This window comes from Ascaphus truei, chromosome 2, assembly GCF_040206685.1.
Source record: "Ascaphus truei isolate aAscTru1 chromosome 2, aAscTru1.hap1, whole genome shotgun sequence".
Taxonomy (NCBI): Eukaryota; Metazoa; Chordata; class Amphibia; order Anura; family Ascaphidae; genus Ascaphus; species Ascaphus truei.
In genome coordinates, this window is record NC_134484.1 from 234889992 (window position 1) to 234913844 (window position 23853).

A 23853-nucleotide genomic window follows, 5' to 3' on the forward strand; every position below is an offset into this window, starting at 1 on the left:
TCGGTGCACTTACAGAATACAAAATACCTCCCGGTCACGGCGGTGACCACACCTCTTCTCAAAGGGTCCGTCGCATTGGTTCCAGACCTTCCGCTGTCGCTGGCTCCTCCGTCTGTGCCCAAACGGCAGTATCAGTCCACAACTCTGTGCGCTTGAATTTGTCTAACGTGACAACAGCTCTTCACTACGGGCGGCCCTACAACACCGCAACCTACAGTGACGCGGGGAATACTCCTAGGGACCTGGGGGGGGTAGTCTCTGGCCTAGGCAGGCGGGTCACGGACCCCCTGCTCTCACACTCCCTGTTCCTCGGAAACTCCAACTCCTTCTTCTAGCGTGGTACTCTTCCCCCACGCTTCCTGTTCTCCTCCGCTACCAACCCATCCTGTTCATTGGCTCTTCGCCACCAGCTGACTCCTCCAAGGTTCGCGGGGATCAGAGTTCAGTGCATAGTCCCTTTTCATTGGTTCACTGTTCGCGCGCTTCCTGGGCGCATGCGCGACCTTTCCTCTATACCAGTGACCTCGCAACATTGCGCAACAATATGGCGGCACCCTGTACTAACTTGCCGCGCGGAACCCGCCGTACAGTGAACACAGACCCGGGGTATTAACACATCCTTACATAAATAAAAATGTAAATGAAGTTGTGTCACTGGTCTTCTATTCGTGTTGAACAAATATCCCTCTGCATCGCATGATGCAAATATCATGTAGCTGGAACAAGAATCGTTGTTTTTCTCCACAGAGCGCACTCAAAGACAGGTGTTTGACATCTGAAGTAATCAGCTTTTGTGCAGTAGTTGGCTGGCACTGCTGACAATGATGAATGGCAACTTGATTTGCTGTGTTGTGCTTTAGACATTTCACCCACCGTGCCACGAACCGCAGATAAACTGTTTTCATTAAACCAATATTGTAAACGAATTATACTGTGATCTTTATTGTAGGTGAAAGTTGGGGACAAGGAGGTAGATGTAATGAAGGGATTCACTCTTTACATTACCACTAAATTGGCAAATCCAGCCTACACACCAGAAATCAGTGCAAAGACAGCTGTCATCGACTTTACTGTGACCATGAAAGGATTAGAAGATCAGCTTCTTGGACGTGTCATTCTCACTGAAAAGCAGGTAAGAACTTATCTGCAGAATATTTTTTTTTTTTAGTTTGGGCTATTTTCGTCACATTTTTTTTCCATAGCAAGTACTAATTTGCCATATGAGAATATGATGAATGCAGTGAAAGAGGAAAGGGCCCATATGCGCTTTTATGCGTCTTATGGAACAGCACCACTTAATAAATATGGTCCATAATGTTTATTCAGGTTACTGTTTTGAAATGTCTACCGGAATATTTATCAAATATCGCAAACAGGCAAATTGCTCCAAAATGGGCGCATCAAGGTTTTTTTTGCTCCATTTATGGCCCACATTTGCTCCAAAGGGGTTTTGGGGAGTTAAAGAAGGAGGTTGGAGTCAGCACAGAAGTATTATCATGAGATGTATACAAAATGTTATTTGGAACGTGCACTCATCTGTTTAGAAAACTGCATTCTCTGTTTGTGCTCAGGTCCCGCACCCCCACTGCTGGGTGCAGAACAAAAATCCAAAAGAAGTGTGTTGTACCGGCACTCCAAAAAATCAAGAGCAGTTTCATCTAAATCAAATTAAGTACAGAAAGTAGCATCATGCCATTTTTTAAATAACACATTGATCCTACAGCAAAATAGCAAAGCTTGAAACCTGAGGAAAGGGCCGGGGGCTGGGAAACGCCAGCCATGCTATTTTGCTGTAGGATCTATGTATCATTTAAAAAAATATTATGTAGCTACTTTTGTGTACTTATTTTGAATTAGATGAAATTCGTCTTTTTTTGCATAAGTTTACTTTGTTCTTGATTTTTTTGAGTGCTATTCCAACACACTTCTTTATCGTGAGAGGGATCCATGACTCCTGGAACTATTTTGTGAGTGCAGATGCTGTAGTTGGGTGCTCTCTAAGTAGCCAATGTGCAATCCCAGTGGACACACTCTCAAACATTGACGCAGCCTTTTAGAGGTGTGATTGAAGCAATTCCAAGTGTAATATCCCCCTGAATCATTCTTAAAACAGTGTAATCAGGCATTTAAAGTAAAAGTTTATATTTGATTTCTCAAAAATGTACATGCTATACATGCTACACTGTGAGGCAATGACTGTAATGTTGATGTTAGAAAAAACACTTGAAAACCAAGATATGACTACTGCAACTCTGCATCCAGATTTTTTCTTCTCAGTTAATTTATGAGCCCTTAGCTACTGTATTCTCCAACCAAAGCAAAATGCACCGTACCCAGTGGTTGTGCTAAGATGGCACCAGGGGGGTACGGAGTACCAGTAGTTTTCTATTGACAAACCCTGGATACAACAATTTTTTTTATTTACTGACATAATTTTCCCCTAAAATAAAGGCATACGTTTTAAAAAGAGCTACACTACCACTAGTTTTCATAAGTCAGCTTAACCTCTAAATGATGATGATCATTCAGATGTGTGTGATCTTTGTTTGCTGTTTTGCTTTGCTGTGTGTGGTATCTGCTGTAGTGCATTGGACTTTTCAACCGGTTTAGTTGAAAACCTAGCTTTTAGGGCTGTGTTCGCAAAACCTTTTTAACAGGTTTTAAATCACCATTAGGGAACATGCTAAAATGACCTAAAAATATGAACATAGAAAATGGAATCAACAAGGAAGCAATAGAGAAAATGGAATGAATATACTGTACTACATTAAATAATATAAAAAGATTAAACGATATTGGAGGCATTGATTAAAAATATAACAGAAGAGAAAGGAGGGCCGAACATGATAATGGAATCACAATGAATATAAAATATCATTGTAGTTCATGGAATGAACATAGAATATATGGAAGGAAATTAAATGAACATAAGAATATAACGTAAGAAATTTAATGAATATAAGAATATCATGTAGGAAATGGAATGAATATAATGTAAGAAAATGAATGAATATAAGAATATCATGTAGGAAATGGAATGAACATAAGAATATAATATAAGAAATTGAATGAATATAAGAATATCATGTAGGAAATGGAATGAACATAAGAATATAATGTAAGAAATGGCATGTGTTCATTACTTCCCTTATGTGAAAGGCATAAACATTTAAAAGTTGTAGTTGCGATATTTCTCCTGGAGTTGTGTTGCTTGGTGCGTTTTAATGGAACAGCAACGGACCTTACATGTCTCTTCTTCCCGTGTACAGCCAAACATATGATTTTGTTATTTGCTAACATAAGTAATACCAAAAAAAAAATAGGAGTAATCCCTATCCCTGTGGTTCAAATGCTGTTGCCTAAGACAACATAATTATACATCTGTGACATATGTTTTATAAATATAGGCTTATTTTTTAAGGCTTAAGCAATGTTTTCATCTAGTATTTTATTCCTATGACTCATTTCATAATGGAACTGCAGTGCTATAAAGATATTCTCAGTATCAGAACAATTATAAAGGATTGAGGTGTACTGTACCATGTTTCTTTCTGCCCAATTATTTCTTAGTAATAGTGAATGCTTCTGGCAATACAATCCATATTCCTTTCACTTGAACAATAACTGCTGTAAACATTGCTGCTTTGGGCCCTTGATAAATGAACCCTTATACGTTTCGCAGCTATAGGGTATGCATGCATGACGGAATACTTTCTTTAGCTTACTTTGTTTTTGTTTTTTTATTATTTTGAGCTAGAGGGGAACTTTTTAGCTGAGGGAGCTTAAAACATGTTTCTCTCATTTAAAAACGGCAGAAAATTCTGCACTGCTTCAGGTTTAAACCAATATTCCTTGTAAAATCTATTCATCACCTTCTGCCTTGTGATTTCAATTGCACTGTTTGAAATAACGATGTGCAGAATTATGCAGGTTGTGACACCTTTTAGGAAACCAGCATGGGAGTTTTTCGCAGGTGGAATCAGTGGTAGAAGTTTCAAGTTTTATACTTCTACTTATTTTTGTTACTGACAAACTTTTTGTTCCATTTTCTATAGAAAGAAAACTTGATTTATTTTAGGAAGCCTCTGACCCTTGCGACTTACAAAGCATACAGTACATATAGGGTATAAAACTAAAAAAAAGTGCGGGGAGACAGCTTCAGGCGAGGAGAAACCTGCTTGTGCAGCCAACACAACACAGACAAACAAATTCCTCAAAATGCAGATCTCCTCTAAGACAGATACACAAAGTAGAGCTCTACTCACATGTTCATAAGGAAGTTCTCCATTTAATGTGACAGCCAAGAACAGTGGCAAAACAATGTTTCATGTCCCATATGGACCTTTCATCAAGGACACAGTAACCCAGTACCATTACGGTTATCCATAGAAAGTCGGTGTTTAAGCTACTTTGATCTTTGGGTGGGAGTCTAGTATACAGAGCTATGAAGAACGCACACATTGTTTGACTAAATGGTATCATAACCTACAGTAAATCTGTACTTATCCCAGAGCGATACAGTTATTAGAACAATGAACTACTGTTTTCGACCCACTCATGCTGCACAGCTCAGCTGGTTCTCTACGTTCGTAAAGAAGACGTTGAACTGCAGGATGAGAGCAGGAAATGAGGGCAGGGCACAAGGTCTTCTTTTTAAAACACATTATAAAGGATTAAAAAACAAAGAATCAAAGTTGTCATTATACAGTAGAGAGTAATTTGCCATTATCTCCATTACACATTCCGAATTAGACTACATATTTGAAAAGATTTATACTCTTCTTTCTGCAGGAGCTGGAGGCTGAAAGAGTTAAGTTAATTGAAGAAGTGACCACAAACAAGAGGAAAATGCAAGAGCTTGAGGATAACCTGCTATTCCGCTTGACCAGCACGCAGGGCTCTTTAGTAGATGATGAATCTCTGATCGAAGTTCTCAGAATCACAAAATCCACAGCAGAGGAGGTACAGCACCGACTGTAACTAGTTTATCCAAAAATATGACCTGCTTAATAAGAGTACAATAACACGAAGTTACGACTCCACATATGAGGGGAACTCAAAGGCTTTATACTAATGAATAAACGTTAATTTCCTTAGTGTCTTAAGGCTGGCTGCAAGTCTGTATGAGAATGACAATCAACATGTTAATAATAACAACAGTCTAGAATGAGTTTGTACCAGCGCTGCCAGCTTTATACTGTAAACTGAGTAAGTAGGTACCCGTGGAATCTGATCTCCTCATCAGAAATGCTCTTCCAACATACTTATTCAGCTTAATAAACATATACAGCAAAGCGAATTGAGTCCCCAGAGGGATACATACCTTACCATCGGGGATTTTATCTTCACCTGTATACATTAGTTCACATTAGTATTGTTATTGTGTTATATATGTTAATAACATTTTATTGTTTTTCCTTTTGGAGTTCCTCCAACTCTGGCGACCCCCTCATTTGAGTATCCTACTCTGGGATTATTGTACTCTGGTTTGTATATATCCATTGCTATGTGAGTGCAATACATAAGGGACATTTTGTTCTGACCCTTCTGGGGACTCAATTGTTTTTGCTGTATAGGTTTACTTTCCCTATGCACCTCTAGCCTTTCACTACTTACATACTATACCACTTGATATTAAGGTTGAGTGGCAAGGTATTGTTTCATTTTTTGTAATAAACACATACATCATAAATTACATGATACAAAACTTTGTGTGCAATAAACTACAGACCGACTAGTCTCTGCAACAGAAAACGTATCATTTTATTTTTCATGCCTTGAGAACAAAAAGATAAAGTGATTAAAACTGGATAATTGGACAATTCATCTGTCCCATTTGAATGACAGTCCGTTATTGCCACTTTACCCCTTCTCTCAACTTTGTGATTTATATTTGTAGGGCAGGGCAAGCACCCAGGCAAGCACCCAGGCAAGGTACTTTTTTTTGCCTTTTAATGAAGCATGTGTATTTTTTCTGGTCAGAAAAGTGAACTTCTTGTTTATGCTCAGGCCTTGCATACCTGCAAACAGGAGGTGTCAATTTGGTTCAATTCAGTTGGAGTCAATAATGTATGATAGACAAAATATAATTAGTTCCAGAGGAGCCATCAACACAAAGCAGTGAAATTCCTTGCTGGACTCTCCACTGCTGAACGGGTTACTGTCAAATCCTAGACCTTAAGGAACCATATTGCCTTGAGTCCCTTAAAGTCTAAAAACACCCCTGCTTCCCTGTAATTTATTTGTATGAATAATATATGTGTTGTGTGTGTCGTATTTTTTTTCCCCAAGGTCAGTGAGAAGCTGACTATTGCCGCAGAGACCGAGGTGAAGATTAACACAGCTCGTGAGGAGTATCGGCCTGTGGCCACACGGGGCAGCATTCTCTATTTCCTCATCGTGGAAATGAGTCTGGTGAACGTAATGTATCAGACGTCCCTGCGCCAATTCTTGGGCATTTTTGACTTGTCAATGGAAATATCTGTGAAATCCCAGCTCACGTCCAAGAGAATTGCCAACATTATTGAATATCTTACGTTCGAGGTGTTTAAGTACACAGCACGCGGTCTTTACGAGGATCACAAGTTTCTCTTTACGTTGCTAATGGCATTAAAGATAGATTTGCAGGCCAAGAAAATTTCCCATAATGACTTCCAAACACTCATCAAAGGTACAAGAATATGAATGCTTTTTGCCTTCCATTGTTTTGAGGTTCTTAAACATTGTAATGTAAGCACACATCACTCACTCGGCTTTACATTTCATAGTACTGTATCTATTTAATAATTAATTAATTCATTGCTTAAAGCAGGAATCCCCTTAGAAGCCTATATGAGTTTAACTCATATAATGGTTGTATCTTGCCCCTGAGCACGATCATGATTTTCTTAATCTCAAGCTTTTGTGGATAACCGTGGTAACCTTTAGACTGCATGGGGCTCTGGGAAATCTCCATTTTAGCTGCCCAGACACGTAATATCTCAAATAACACTTGCACATTCCAAACCGAGCATCAGATTTTAAAACTAAAAAAAAGCTTTGGCAAAGGGCAAGAAAATATTTATTCAAGTAATTAAAAAATGCAAAAGAAATGGGGATCAGTGCAGACTGCTGCTTTAATAGACAGAGTCTTTGAAAATATAATATTAGGCAGCAACAGAGCAAGTACACTGAAGGCACTAAGAAGAAAAATACACCAACACTTCTAACTTGTGCCATAAAATGCCGAACCATTGAAAGAAACAAGAAAGATCATTTATTGTGTGTGTTCAAACCTGCAAAGCCTGATAAATAGTACTTTAATTTTTTCAGGGGGTGCAACACTTGATCTTAATTCAGTTGAACCCAAACCAAAGAAATGGATACTTGACATGACCTGGCTAAATCTTGTGCAGTTGTCCAATCTGCACCCCTTTAACCAGCTTCTGGGGCAAGTGGCGAGGAATGAGAAAACGTGGAAGACATGGTTTGATGAGGAAGCACCGGAAGAGACCCCTTTACCGGATGGATATGACAGTATGCTGGACACGTTCAAAAAGCTTCTTCTTATTCGAAGCTGGTGTCCTGATCGAACCATTGCGCAGGTAACAGAAACACAGCTGATTACTATTTCTGTTGATGTATTGTTTGAACAAGATGCACATACTGTACGTAATCACACTTTTCTATATATCAGAGAGATTGAATATTGATATAGAGGAACATAAAGAATTCCTATAAGTAACTGAATGGGCAAATGATATCACTCTGGGAAACTGTTTAGTCATCGCTGCAATGGAGTCTTTGTAAAATAGTGCCTCTTACAGAACCATATTTTTATTTTATTAGAACAGTCATCCTAAGCATTAAAACAGCAGCCAGCAAAACAGCAATATACAATGGAGAAAACACTAGTTTGACCTGTCTCCAAAAATCACATAACAAGCATCCTAAAAAAAGCAAAGATAAGTCAACACACAGGACAGAGTATGTGAAGTTTTATTGAAATATAACATTACCAACATTGGAAAACAAGACGCATCATTTAAATTAATCTCTCTCTCGCTCTCTCGCGCTCTCTCGCTCGCTCTCTCTCTCTCTATTTATTTAAATGCATTTTTTTTCTAGGCTCGACATTACATTGCTGAATCTCTTGGTGTAAAATACGCGGAAGGCTTCATCCTCGACATGGAGTCTTTGTGGGTTGAAAGTGACTGTAGAACTCCATTGGTTTGCTTTTTGTCAATGGGCTCAGATCCCACGGAGAACATTGAGCGTCTCGCTAAATCAAAGGTACACTTAACCAGCTAAACGGAATGTCTTCAATCTCCGAGATCATACTTGGACGGGACCATTTGTGGATGCTAGGAGAAACAACATTTCCATATCAGTGTCTAAAGACGCTGGTTGCAACCCCTCGCCAGTTTGGTAGTAATATCGACTTCGTATGGTGTTCATGCTAACTTATAGTATCAAAATATTATTATTTCATTCATTGTTTTGTGCTTTTAGAGTTTTCCATTTCCACACAGTAATTTGCATAATACTTGGGACAAAGAACTGTGTTGTAACACGGGATTCATGCTGAAGGTTGTTAAATACACTCCCTCATCAACTTCAGTAATTTCATGTTGCAAAATTACTGTACATGTTAGGCCAAAAGTAAAAGAATGACTTAGGAAAAAAAAGCAATTTCTTAGCTCTAGTTCCCGCTGTTACACTGCATATTTTCACTATATATAGTGCTGAGGATAATTGTATTGACTTGTTATTGTATTAGCACGAGACTAAACTTGCATGCTTATCTGCTTGCACTTTTCATTTACGTAGTAGCAGCCATAGTGCAATTTGGTCAACTCAAACCATTTGGTGTTGGAGGGGATATGAGTACATCTCCTTAATCCGACCTTAAAATTACCTCTACCAACGAAAGGGTGAAAAGTTTCACATTCCATTAGTCATTTTGCATTGTCTTTCCATTTTTAAACATATAGTTTCTCCATCAACCTGATGAGAATTCAGGTTTAAAATAATTTAACAAAAAACAACCAACTGTGTGCAATGTGCTTTGTTTGTATTCTGTGTTGTGGAAAATTAAGAAACCTAATCAGAAGACTGTAAAAAATGTGTTTCCTAATAATTTGCTGACCCTTTTCACAGAACGCTCCCTGCCGTGCTATTTCCATGGGACAGGGTCAAGAGGTCCACGCCAGACGCTTACTGAATCAGTCTATGCAAGATGGTGGATGGTTACTACTTCAGAACTGTCACTTGGGCCTGGACTTCATGGATGAGCTTCTGGATACAATCATAGTAACAGAAACCGTGCACGAGGGATTCCGGACTTGGGTCACCACAGAGGTCCACCCTAAATTTCCTATTAATCTACTGCAGTCATCTATAAAATTTACAAATGAACCACCTCAAGGTAAATGATTTGCAATCATGAACATATAATGAAGATGTAAAATATTCCAACCTTATGAAACCTCCCATCAAACCACATTGAGGACTATGTACTATATATATCTAAAACAAAAAAGGTCTCTGCAATTAAATTGACACTGACTGTCATGTTGAACATATTGAGTCATATTCACTAAGTAGTTCTAGGTCATAAGACCTTAAAACACATTACAGCTCGTTCATGGGAATGGAGTATAAAGTATCTTGCGAAACTATATGGTGTCTAAGGCTGCGTCCATAGGACTGCAGCCGTGCTGAGGCGCGCAGAGGCTGAGGGAAAGCGGGTGCTTTCCCTGGCCTTGGTCCGGGGGTGTCGGGGGGGGGCGGGCCAGTGACGTCACGGAGCTGGTTCGCCCTCATTGGGCGAACCGCTCACGTGACCGGCCCTGCGCTCCCTTGAGCGCTTGATTTTAAAATTTTGGTAAGACTTACGCTTCCGCACGCTTGCGGAAGCGTAAGCGAGCCCCTGCTAAAGCCGCTCTCATTGCGGCTGCAGGGGCTCAGTGCCGAGCGTGAGCGCGCCTCAGCACGGGTCAGCGCATAAGCTATATGGTGCCTAACACTGCTGCATAAATATGGCCCAATGTATTCCATATTTCAAGCTACCTTTTTCTCTCATTTGGACTTCTTTAGAAACGTGTGCATCGGAGACTGATTTGAGGATTAGTCACTTGAAGCAATAAATGAGCTGAGGGAGGAGTCACTTATGAGATGTAGCCATTTCCTGGCATGGGGTTGTTATTTTTCTCCATATTCGCTGGGGTCGATAAGTCTGTGAGATCTGAGGTGGAATACTGTCAATCTCTCCGGAAGACATCTTTGTATGGCATATATTAATAATGTAAGCAACTTTACAAACGTGTTTCATGAAATTGAAACGGGCTCAAGCAGAAACAATCTGCAATGGGACATTTGGTCTCACCGCAACCAGGTTCCCGCTGGCGTTTGGCCATAAGGGGACTCTCCGCCAAAGCTGCGCCCTGGCTGGCCCCTCCACCACTGGCTGCTTCTACAAGATGGTAGGTTTTAGGGTAGGGGGTAGTGTTAGGGTATGGGGTAGGTTTTAGGGTAGCGGGTACGTTTTAAGATAGGTGTTTAACTAATGGGGTTTTATTGGTAACGGTAGGGGGTTTACTTTTGGATTACTTTTTGGTTAGAGTAGGGGGCTAACTTAAGGGGTTTCAGTAGTTAGGGTAGGGGTTAACTTTACGGGTTTTAGGGTAAGGGGATAAGGTTTTTGGGGTTGGGGGTAACATTAGTATTAGGGTTTAAGATTAGGGGGTTTTAGGGTAAGAGCTAAGGTTAGGGATTTACCTTAGCGGTAAAACAGCCTGCGGCAGAGGACACCTGTGGCGAGGTTACTTAGACGAAATGCCGGCTGAGATTTGGCCGTGGTGAAAAGGCCGTAACCAAATATCTTAGATCAAAAACAATCTGCATGTAGTCTTTATGAGCTTGACAAATAGCATCCATATTTTATGGCCTTATTCATACATCTTAATCACACCAGCTGTTCCGTGAGTACCCTGAGTATAAATAAATGGCATTAGACTACTTCAAAACTATCAGTGCTATTTAGTGAATGAGGCCCGTAGTATATATAAGATATTTCTTTTCTACACTATTTGCCTGATATATATTTACTGAGAAGTATATTTGCCCCTTAAATGTTTGAATCACACCACTATATTTCCAGTGAAATATTTTTCTTATTTCAAACTCAAGACACAGGTTATGCAGTTTAAGTGATAGAATACAAAACGCCGGCTTTTATGCCGTTTTTCTTCTCTGTTGCAGCCTGGTCTGTCCTCTAATTCACAAGGCCAAAGGTTTGCTTAGACATTTAAAATGGTTATACTGTACAGAAACTTCAGCAGGAAGCAGGAGCCTGAACTATAGGAGGCGTCTTTAACATTAGCACTACATCAGAAACCTCTGTCTTGCAACAATAGGAGCCTACAGAGCAATTATTATTGAACAAGTAAAAAGGAAAGGACACTTTTAGTTATATAATAGTCCTCACTTAGCCAATTCATTATTATACGTGGCTACCTTTTTGTTTTGTGCCCTTGCGGTGCAATTACTTTAGACCGTGAGGGTCAGGCAATAATGTTTCATACAAACAGTATGGCAGAGCAAAGTTTGTAGCTTGGGCTAAAATGAATAATGCCTCACTCTGTGTCTTTGTATTGTACTGGCTAAAGACTGTAAAATGAAAATAAATGAGGCTACAAAACTTTATACGCAATGCAACTGGCATTGTTTAACATGGAGCTTCACAGAGCACTGGTAAACCGCGACTAATACTAACCTAATCACATACACACATAGGCACATATAAATGTGGGAGGTGCAAGGCGTGTAAACATATTTGTAAAGGAACTACAGTCACGTCTTGTGCCACTAAGCGGAGTTACAATATCAAAAGTTTCATTAACTGTCAGAGTACGCATGTGGTTTATGTCTTACAGTGTAACTGTAATTTACAGTACATCGGTAAGACAAAACGGCCACTGAAAATGCGTATGTTAGAACATTTGAGAAACGTAAAAAACATACCGAAAATTACAGCTAAAGGTATGCCGCTTACACCACTATTAAAACACTTTAAAGAGATTCACAACAATGACCCCACTTGCATCACATTTAAAGGGCTTGAACATATCCAAATGAACAGCAGACAAGGCAATAGAGATAATCATTTGTTAAAACGTGAACAGTATTGGATATATGAAATGCAAACTAGACATCCGATTGGTTTTAATGAACTTATTGAGCTCACTCCATTTTTGAGATAATATATTTGGCTCAATGTCTTTTTATCTTTATTTTTATTAATTACTCAATATTATATTAGTCTCTCATTTTTATGGTATATGTATTAACATTATATGGTTTTTTTAATTAAAGCACTATATGTATCTATTTTAATTAACTGTGTATCTAAAAGATGAATTATAGCCTCATTATGTGCAATTAATATGTAAAATGTATATTTGTTTTTGCTCTAATTCAGTGTATGTATCAATATAAGTTGATGATCTCAAGTTATGTCATGTTCATGTTTATGTAAGTATTGCAGGTCCGGATTCGTATTTGTGTCTGTTAACCTGCAACACGTGACTGTTGCAACACGTGACATTGCAAGGGAAAGAGGTAGCATCACTTTAAACATATTACTGGCATTCTAAGGGCATTGGGTTTGGCTTCGGAAGGGGGCCGTCCTAACTGATTCCCTTCTTCCTATAAATACGCGCGGATGACGCTGTACGTGACCTCCTAACGAAGCACGTGGTGCGAAACGCGTAGAGGTCACGACAGGTCATCCTGCGCGTGTTTGCTGAGAGGCTGAAACGGAGCTTGCCTGAGGCTCCAGTGGCGGTTGTTTCCATCTTCCTTGATGCCGTGATCCGGATCCCATACGGTCATCAGAGGTCCCCCTTCTTTGCCTCAGTGTGAGTGTTCGTTTCCCCCTGTCAGCAGTATTATAGCTCTCTATGGCGGTTTTCACCTTAACTCCCTTGGGCTGTTAGTACTTTCTCTGTTTATTATTTTTACATTGATTGTGTTTTTTTTCTTATGTTGTGTATGTTTTACTGTGTTAGAGTTTTCTATGTTTAGAGACCATATATATGGTTTACATTTCTGGGCAGCTAATTCATTGAGCTGAGGTGGGGTTGGATCCCCTCAGCTGTTTATGTGTTTGTTTTAATAAATCAATACTAATTCCTTCCCTTGTGCGCTTTTGTGCATTTTTTCTTCTCTAATCACATACACATTTGATAGATTTCAGATAATGCAGAACATGTTTTATTCAAACTTTTGTAAACTTGGGTTGCCAGGTGTCCAGTATTGAACTGGACTGTCAGGTATTTGGACACTGTCCAGTAAAAAATGATAGGTAATACTGGACATGTACAGTATGTGTATACTGGTATTACCTCTCTGACATAGTGACCTGACCGGCTTGGTGGTCCGCGGGATTTCCCCGGGCAGGGTTGTTGCTAGGGGGCTGGGCAGCTTCCTCCATCATGATTGGCTGTATTACCCAGCAGCAGCCAATCAGGAGAGGTGTCAGGAGCCTGGGGATGGGGCCAAGGAGAGGCGGAAATAACATGGAGCGGAAAGACAGCTGTGTGTGTGTGTCTCGAGCACGTCGCACCTTTCATCATTGTGTCCAGTATTTTTTAAGTAGCCACCTGGCAACCCTATAAATTGTAACACTAGCATACCTATTCAGCGAATTAGTTACACTCCTGTTATAATACAATGCGTATGGCTGAAAGAAAAAATTGCTCACACATGTAATATGTATAAATGTATGTTTGTCTTTATTTGTATACAGGTGCGCCGACGAGTATTCTAAAACTTGCCTTAAACTTGCCTTGGAAAATTTGGGGCTATCACCAACAAGACCCGGGTACATGCTGGGTACATGCTGGGTACATGCTGGGTACATGCTGGGTACAAGCTGCAAACATTTCGGTGACATTTCTGCAGACAGACTAATGGCCCATTGGATTAACACAGCAGGGGTCCCTGGCAGTCCCATTCAGTTTGAATGGGACTGCCAGGGACCTCCGCTGTTAATCCGATGGGCCATTAGTCTGTCTGCAGAAATGTCACCGAAATGTTTGCAGCTTGTACCCAGCATGTACCCAGCATGTACCCAGCATGTACCCAGCATGTACCCGGGTCTTGTTGGTGATTGCCCCAGAGTTGTTTTAGAATACTCGTCAGAATACTCATCGGAACTACAGTAGCTCCATCACTTCACAGCAGTAATAGAAAACAAAATATTAAATATTGGTATTATTTAATATCTTTCAGCTGCTGCAAACTTTCAGTCAGTGTCTACTCCAGAGCTGTTGTGTTCTGCAATCCATTGATAAAAATAGAAAACACAAAAAAGCCATATAGCGATAATTTTCCTAATGTTCTATTGCTATTGTTAGCAAATTAGGGATTATGGTCTGTTAAATAACTGACTTCTAATTAAATGCACCATAAAACGGCAATATAAGCAAATAAAGTATTTGTTTTTTTTTCACTAGGTGTAAAGGCTGGACTAAAGCGAACATATTCTGGCATTTCACAAGAACTGCTTGATGTAAGCAACATGCCACAGTGGAAGCCGCTGCTATATGGTGTTGCCTTTCTCCACACAACAGTGCAGGTGACAAGTTTGCTTTCATACAGCCCACCATATGCATGTTTTAGTTGTACTTAATCTACATATTCAAGTGTTGCGTCCTTATCTTACACATCCTCCCAATTTCATATTTGTTCTTGGCCATGCAAATAGCGAAATTCAGATGTGGGACAATATCTAGAGATTGAAAATATATATATTTATTTAATTCACATGTAACCCTCCTTGCGGGCTCTAAACAATTATATATCGAATTGACTATATACATGGCAATGCTCAGTCTCTCACATGTGTTCAGGGTGCTGGGTCGGTGCTGGCTGGGTGTGGATAGACAGAATAAGGATAGGCACCAGGAACTTTTATAGTACAAAGAAGAGAACAAGAACATACTTCATGTTAGACATATTAACTGGTGGCAAATCATAAAGTTACTCTGTGCATTTCCCCCTGGTACAGTAGCTCTCACTCCTACGCCAGGGAGGTACTTTTGCTTGTTTCCTTTAGTATTGGTTAGATTGGAAATCTCTTGCATACCGTCAATAATGCCCCATCTCAAGTGGGCCCATGTTGGGAATACGCTCTGCTCTCTGGGATCAATATCACATTACTGTGTGTGCACTGCATAATACTTCATCCATACATATTGGATCAGGAGTTTACTAAGGACCCTACTGTGGGGCTGATTCAATTACGCTCCGGAGCTTCTACTCTGAGAACTCCTGCTAAGAACATGCTTACTCTCCTTCCAGCATAAGAACAATCTTGGGCCATTACTATAGGCGCTAACAATATAGGGCACGTTCTTTAACTGAAAATAAGAAACTATGACAGGACAATCTTAATATACTGTACATAACTATACACTTAAATATATTTAGAGGACTCACAGTGAGCCCTCTGCCAGAACTCAGAGGAACCTGCTTCTAGAACATCGGGTTGAGCTATATTTACCCTTTTTATATAAAAGGGTATATATACCTCCACCCATTCTGCCTAGTCATCCTGCATCACATGATGAGGAGGAGCAATACCAGGGTGATCCAACCTGGTTAACCCATTAAGGCCATTAACCCCTTACATTATTTAGTAGTCTCCATAGAAGGGGAGGCTACACACATTAAAAAATATACAACTAGACTAAAATAGAGAAAATAAACAATGTTCTAGGTATCAGTGCTTCAGAATAGAATGAATAGAGAAGAAGCAATTTATGTATAACTGCTTGACACAGCCCCAATTTTTGCCAGCTGTGCTCCACTTTTTTTCACTGTATTGGATCTGTAAGGGGGTCACCCCTGGTTCCCCTGATCTTCCTTTGCCCCCTGCCTTACCCCTGTGGCAGTGGGGGAAGGGGACGGTGACTTCTCCCGGTTGGCGCCGCCATCTGGGTCGGTCCTGATGCTCGCGCATGCACGAAGGGTTGCACATGCGCAGATAGCCGCGGCGGCCATGTTGTGGTTGGCACGAGGTTCGCGCAATGCGCTGAGGTTGGCAAGGGTAGCGGTGGCCATTACAAGTGTGCAGGAGCTCTGGGAGGTTGCGCAGGCGCAGTTAAGCGTAGCGGCGGCCATTACAGCTTCGCACAGGCGCAGTAGAGATCGCTCACGCGGTCCCCATAGGAAAGAGGTCCTGAGTGCACTACATCTCCCAGCAGCCTCTGGGGAATGCCCTATGATCCCTGTCACCTGCAGCCAGCCAGCCACTGAGACTTGCAGATTCTCTGCAGCAGGGAATTGGATACATTGTTGTGAAGCACACGAGGCAGTCAGGCTGAGGATACAGAGGGGGGCAGAGAGCTGCGAGCTTCTGCCCTAGGCCAGAAATCCCCAGGCTAGAGCTGAGGCCCTGACTCCCCACTAGTGAGGGTGGGTGGTCATAGGGACAGGCCCTTAGAGAAAGATCCTGTGAAGTCCTTTAGTGCAGGGAGAGAAGACCGGGAAGGGGAAGAAGAAGGAGCTCTGCGTGTAGAGAGGCAAGTAGCCTCTACACTAGGCCTCATACCCCTGGCCCAGTTATTATCTTTGCCCCAGCATGTTGGTTGCTTCAGGGACAGGCCTTAAGGAAGGAGATCTGCCCCTTTAGCTGTTTGGTTAGTTAAGGAAGCACTCAGTGGCACGCAGCCTGATTCCTGGGTCTGGGATCAGAGCCTCAGTTATATAGAGACTATCTTCTCGGAGGCCACGCCAAGCAGTGACTGCGGCCTGCTGGCTGCAGGCGGATCCCCGTCAAGGTACAGATGGTGCGGAGCTGTGGTGATATTATCCACACTGGAATTCACCCCACGCGTAGGAGGACATCACGTCGGATCAGGCGGATCCAAATCAAGTTGTATAGCGGCACCCGTGGCTGGAGCCCGGGCAGGTATCTATAAAGAGTCCACCAACATGTCAAGGGATAGCGCTATTTCCAACACACGTGGGTGGGTTTGGACATAAGGTTCTTTGGGGAATACTTATGTTAATGTGTGCACCCGGTGCACTTCCATGTGTGTGGTTATATGCATCTTGCTGTGTGGTATAGGGTACCGAAGTTATTAGTAGTTACAATAGTAAAACAGTTATTAGCATACACTGTGTGCGTGTCTTATTATTGTGGTTCCTATAAGAGGACCATCCCATTCAGGTGGGAACCCTTACAGGTGGGGGCGCTGTGTACGACGAATCGGGTAACCCCAGGCTCCCAGTAGCGGAGGTTCAGGTCTTCTGTGAGCCTGTCAGGTAACGCACCACACCCGGTAGCACAAGTGTATTTCCCCACATGGTCCATATCTGCGATTGGGGGGAGGGGGAAGGTGTTACATTTGGAGGCACTGCTGTTACAGATCGATTACAACTAGAGTAAGCCTGAGGAAAGCAGCCCTAAGTCGTGTCCACTACACGTTTTGTGACTGCAATGTCACTACGTTAAGGGGTGTTTTAGTTGTATTTGATACGCCCCACATATAGTTCAGATTAATATTGAATCACACATTAACCTTACAATCATTGTGTGCAGACTGATGCATTTAAAAATAAAGATGATTCAGTGTAGCTTTTTGATAGTAATAGGATTATATAGCTTTCCCCTTATGACTCACTAACGCACCAATGTCGCAGAGAAGGATAAACTAAAAGCATTGATCTATGTCACAACTTCTATATCATGTTTGACGTTTTTGTTGCCTAATTGGAAATATACGTAATAGTTTGTCAAATAAAAACTAAACTGCAGCAGATAACTATACAGCACAATATTTAGTAGTGCAGTACTTACCTTTGCAATAATAATTTTTGTGTGAATGTATAATGAGCCATGTTAAAGGCAATTTGGGAAAAATATTTGGGGCTTTTTTACAGTATATTCATTGATATTATAGTCTAAATCAAAGCTAAATTTCAGTGTCACAAGGTTAATTGATCCTGTTGCAGAAACCAAACAGACACATAATGCACCAGATTTGCATTTTCGATTTGTGTCTTTGTCAGTCTCCTTAAAAATTGATTCTCTTGTTTCCTTTCTTGGTTCAAATTCAGAAACATTGTTGCTAGTCCATCCTTTGCAAATGTTGGGTTATATGCCCATAATTTACCACATGTAGCTTACTTTAGTTTACCTACTGATGACGCAGAATCGTTTCCATAGGATTAGATGGCAGTGATATCGCAGAATGTCTCAGAATATCCCACTGTTATGCCAGCCGGATCAATAACCCTTGCTACATAATGTTCCTACGTTTTTGCTGATAAAAGATTCATCATCCCTATGCAAGCCAATGAAGTAATATATTTCTACTAAATCTCACTGATACGAATGTTCCCGTTTGCCAGTAGAGATTTTTTACACGCCACACTTCACTTCTTAAATATGCTCCATTTGTCTTGTAGGAGAGAAGGAAGTTTGGTCCTCTAGGCTGGAACATCCCGTATGAATTTAACCAAGCAGACTTTGCTGCCAGTGTGCAGTTTGTCCAAAACCATTTGGATGATGTGGACATCAAGAGGGGAGTGAACTGGAGCTGCTTGCGTTACATGCTTGGGGAAGTGCAGTACGGAGGCCGTGTGACAGATGACATGGACAAGACTTTGCTCAACACATTCGCTAGTGTGTGGTTCGGGGAGAATATGTTCTCTGACAAATTTTGCTTCTATAAAGGGTACGGTATCCCAAGAGGCAAAACAATTGAAGATTACCTACATTGTATTGAGCAGCTGCCTTTAGTGGACACACCTGAGGTAAACAAGTTTTCTTCTTTTTGGCATTTGCTCATTGATTAGGCATATAAATCATAACCTTGTTTAAAAATATACATTAAAAATATGTTTTTTATTTGGTCTGAAAATGCTTGAGAGCAAATATATATATATATAGGTATCTGTACTGCGTTAGCCGAGCGTAATAATCAAAAACGAATAGACAATACCGTTCTGTGGCTAATGAAATGCTTTTATTTGTGTGAGCTTTCGAGATACACTGATCTCTTCTTCCAGCGGTGTTACAATGGATAAAGCAAGAAAGGTTTTACTTAAAAACTGTGCATCTTGGAATGTTATCTGTGACTGAAACCTATCCCTCCCCCCTGTGCTGTATGCGATTTATGACTTGAGGTGTTAAAATGGTCCCTGAATGTTAGTGTGTGTGTGTGTGTGTGTGTGTGTGTGTGTGTGTGTGTGTGTGTGTGTGTGTGTGTGTGTGTGTGTGTGTGTGTGTGTGTGTATATGCATGTAAATATACATTTATAAAGTGTCCACAGTGTATACAGAGCTTTACAAAAGGTGTGTGGAGTGAGAGTGTATACCAATGGTGAGGGTAGTTGTAGAAATGTAAGAGGGGGTAACATTTATAATAATGTGTGTAGATACTATGTGGTCCCTATTGGTATATAGGGATATAATTACATTGTACATTTGTATGTGTAAAGGACAGCTGTGTGTGCATTCATATAGTGCAGTATGCATAGACATGGCCGTTAGCACTCATGGGAAGAGAGTTCTCTTGTGTCAGTAGTGACTCATAAAGCTGCCGTCTCGGTTTAGGCCACTGCTAAGTGTTCCAAACAGTTGCATAAATTTGTATTCATGCAGCCGTCTCTCTTTCAGTGTTCTAAGATTACCTTTGAGTATGGCCACCTTCAGATCGTTTATCTTATGGCCAGAGTCAGAGAAATGTTCACCGACAGGACTGTCTCTTGTTCCGCGTATGATGCTGTGGCAATTCAGATTCATTCTCTTGTTTAGCCCCTGTCCCGTCTCACCTATGTAGTAGCAGCCCCCTGGGCATTTCCTGCACATGATGAGGTACACAACATTGCTGGAGGAACAGGTGAACCTTCCTCTGACTTCAGATTCCTGTGTGGTATTTATATTATGCCTGCAGTGTGGAGCATTGCGCAGGTTTTATTATATATATATATATATATATATATATATATATATATATATATATATATATATATATATAATAAATAAATGTGAGGTGTTTAAAAGCCATTTGTCTTTTACTAGAACCAGACATTAAAAACGTTATGGTGGGTAAAAAAGGTGACAAAATCCCTCCACCGTACGTACAGTGTACAGTAAATAAAAATACCACTTGTGGTGCATTTGCATATCTCAGACAGGTCTGCAACCCTGCCTTTCCCCATTATTGCTTAGCAAACAGTGCTTCCACTGCTGCCAGGGATTCTGGGCACCAAGCACAGTGTGTCTCTCTTTACTTTTGCTAGAGCAACCCTTATATTATAACATGTTGTTTGCATATCCCAAATCCTACCATACGCATGTAAACAGAGAAACAACACACAACAGTCATAGCAACAGATAATGTGGACATTTTTAAAAAGTGTAATTTCTTTTTCTTTTTTTGTTGTTAAAATCAATCTTAACTTTTTTTTTTTCTCTCAAAGGTATTTGGATTACATGCAAACGCAGATATAACCTATCAAACAAACATGGCAAATGAGACATTGAGCACAATTGTTAATATTCAGCCTAAGGACAGTGGAGGAGGTGGAGGGGAGACGAGAGAAATCGTTGTCCAGCGTCTTGCCGATGAAATGCTAGAGAAATTGCCAATGGACTACATTCCTCACGAGGTAACAGCTTATCCTTTATATTGTGCATACATGCGTGCGATGGTGACAAACCAATTAATATCAGCACATATTTACTGCACATGTCAAACTGCTATTCATAGCTCTCACTGTAACCATTCTTTCGCAGTACAGTAGGTTAAAGTGCTGCACTGTGGAAACAGCAGCTGTGCATGTCTATCCACATATTCAAAGCCACAGAGGGCACTATATGATATGATTAACCCCTGCAAACGCCAGAAAATATCTATAAGTAGTTGTGCTGTCCAGGGGCGCAAACCAGAAATTCATTTTGTTTTCTAAATAAATAAGTAGAGTCACTGAGCAGCGCGCTTACAAAGGCTCCACGCTCTTCCCAACAACATTTAAACCAATTGCTGGACGAGATTGCGGGGCCTTTGTAACTGTCTCTTACCTTCTCTCCGGCTTCTCCTCTCCTGCATCTTCTGATTGCGATGACGCGTCGCCATGACATTGTGGCGCACTCTCAAATGGTGACCCATGACAACGTGACTCAGCCACGTCACGACGAAGCGGAGATGGTAAGAGGCCTCGCACTCTTCATCCGGCACCGAATGGAATTCTATATGAAATTCTTTGGGGGTGCACCTTCCCTGGTTCCTCTCCTGGTGCTGTCTGCAGTAAGGCTTTGTGACCCAAATGTCAATCAGCTTTTTCATATATATCACATTAATAGAGATAGGCACATTTTTTGGGGCAGATTTATATCCGCAGCGGATCGGCCGGTTCCTTTGGTCCGCGGATTTCAGCGGATCAATTTCAAAAAGGGCGATTCGTAATTCACAGATTTTATTATTATTATTGCCAATACACTCCACAGATTCCGCCATCTGTTTACGGATTTGTAGAATCCAATCCACGGATTCCGCAAATCTGTTGATGGATTTGTAAGAATCCGCCACGGCTTGCTGAATCCGAGGATTGTATTCTACAAATCTGTCAGCGGGTTGTACACAATGGCGGATTTTGATGAATCAGAGCGGATTAAAACCGACCAATACCGTTTGCAGATTTTACACTACGAAACGGATTTGGAGGGGAAAATCCGGGAAACTAATTTAGACAATTCACCCATCTCTACACATGACACGATATGATGAAGGAGCTGCAACAGGGCTAAATACTTTCTAAGTGTAGCTTCAATATACAGTATGCTGCTCAGGGGAACGCATAAAGAATAGCTGGAAAGGATGTTAGAGCCCCCCCTCTTTTTTTCCATGGTTGGGAAGCAGGTCACCCATGGAGCTAACCTGCATTCATTTCAGCACCGGGGCCTTCCTGGTTCCCGAGATACATATTGGGAAAGGTGCCGGCGGTATTTTTGCATATCTGCTCCATGCTGACCAATAGGAAGCTGCAACAGATGATGCTGCAGCTTCCTATTGGCCCGCGTAACTATCATTTTGTTTCCCCGGGAAGGGACAGTACCTGCCCAGGTATGAATCTCGGGAACCAGGGTATCCCCAGACCTGAAATTATCGTGGGGAGTCAAAGTAAAAATTGATCAGAGGGACCTGCTACTTTCCCTTCAAAGGTGGCACTAAATGTCTCATGCTTATTTCTGTGACTTGTCATTGACATATAGTAGTAACCAAACACCAAATATATGCTACATGCACAGGAAAAAATATTGTGTGACTTATTCTTATCTTTTTCTGCGGGAGCATTTTGACAAATGTTTACTACTGCCCCCCCAAAAATCTGCTGTCGGTAATTTTTAAATGCTGAATGCCTTTCCACTAAGTACAGCAAACCGAGCCGGGGAATTTCTATGAAGGTGGGTTGAAAAGAATATATTAAAATCAAGTTCCATTATGTAGCCAGAAAGTAAACTGTTCATCGGTGACAGGAGTCATCAGTCTTGTACTGTATAAAGAAGGACTGACAAGGAGAATTTAAATGCATATTGGCAGAGCTGTAAACATAACACAGTTGGACTTCTCCCAAGTGCAGACAAACCTGCTTGATTTAACATGTAGATTTAATTTTTTAAATATAGCTTTTGAAATGCACTTGAAGACTTTGCACAAAGCAATATGGTCTAAATAGATGCCTTGTAAGTGCCAGTGTAGTTGCAAGTGATTTAAATAAATCACCGAAGGCTATATATTTTTTTCTAAAGGTTCTGTTCATATGGTATAGTAGTTACAGTACACGGTCAGTTTCAGGAATCTGTAAACTAGAAAAATCAGGCAAAAAATTATTCCTTCCCCGATTATTTCCTGCTTCGCAACATAAATTGGAGTTACCATAAAATAAAAGCACGCGGTCATGTAAACTCTTCTTTAATAACCTATTAATCACTGATGTCGCCGACGGCCTCTTCTGCCAACAGTGACGTCACTTCCGGGAGTGCTCTTCCGACACCAACAAGGTAATTTACTCCAAGGGAAATTTTCCTATGGTAGATGCCAGCATAGAAGTTTCACTTAAAAAACAGACGCTTTGTGCCATTGTTACAATTATTCACAACATATTTACATTTGCAATGTGAGGAATTTTGTTTAGTCGCATTGTCACGTGAGACCAGTACTTTTAACTCAGAAACCTTCTGGGTTCACTATCACTAAGTACAGGACAAAGTAATTTAACAAACAGAGTTTATTCTGGGTAAACCAGCAAATACACAATATAACATACACTTACCACACTGGGGACCTGGGAGGAAGTCTCTAGCCTCACTAGGTGCAGGGACCCGCTTCAAATGGGTTTACCCTGTCCGCTTCTCTGCTTCAGGATATCAGTGCTGAACACACAGCAGCCACTCTGACATGTATCTCCAGCTAGTCACAGTCAAACCCCACACTGCTTCCCAGAGTGTCTCTCAGATGGACTAGTGCTCTGATCATCATTGCCCCTTATATATCCCTTGGTGGCTATCCTTTAACAGTGAGTAAGGGCAGCAAGCCAAGAGAAACAGTGCCTGGGGCTCAGACCTGGTAACTGATTCTATCAACTAGTCCCCTACCTTTGTCCTGATCATATCTTTTCTATGGAACAGCTCAGCTAAATGGATTACAGAAACTCCCTCCATAGAAATGATAGGAACAGGCACATAACATCATTTGCATTTGCAAGGCTGACATGTTAATTTCATCACCACACAATACCAAGTATCTAAACTGGGGGGAATTCCTAACACAGGAATTAATACAGACATAAATTATTT

At 41.0% G+C, this 23853-nt stretch overlaps 1 protein-coding gene across 1 annotated transcript in view; it reads left to right on the forward strand.

Annotated features, from left to right (window-relative positions):
• Nucleotides 1-23853, forward strand: part of LOC142487170 (dynein axonemal heavy chain 5-like) — a 426040-nt gene that overhangs the window by 321797 nt on the left and 80390 nt on the right. The window contains exons 65-73 of the mRNA XM_075585972.1: nucleotides 950-1132; nucleotides 4792-4962; nucleotides 6292-6670; nucleotides 7312-7583; nucleotides 8107-8271; nucleotides 9139-9406; nucleotides 14499-14620; nucleotides 18460-18807; nucleotides 20478-20666. Coding sequence (XP_075442087.1) covers nucleotides 950-1132; nucleotides 4792-4962; nucleotides 6292-6670; nucleotides 7312-7583; nucleotides 8107-8271; nucleotides 9139-9406; nucleotides 14499-14620; nucleotides 18460-18807; nucleotides 20478-20666 — 2097 coding nt within the window. The remainder of the gene's footprint in view (nucleotides 1-949; nucleotides 1133-4791; nucleotides 4963-6291; nucleotides 6671-7311; nucleotides 7584-8106; nucleotides 8272-9138; nucleotides 9407-14498; nucleotides 14621-18459; nucleotides 18808-20477; nucleotides 20667-23853) is intronic.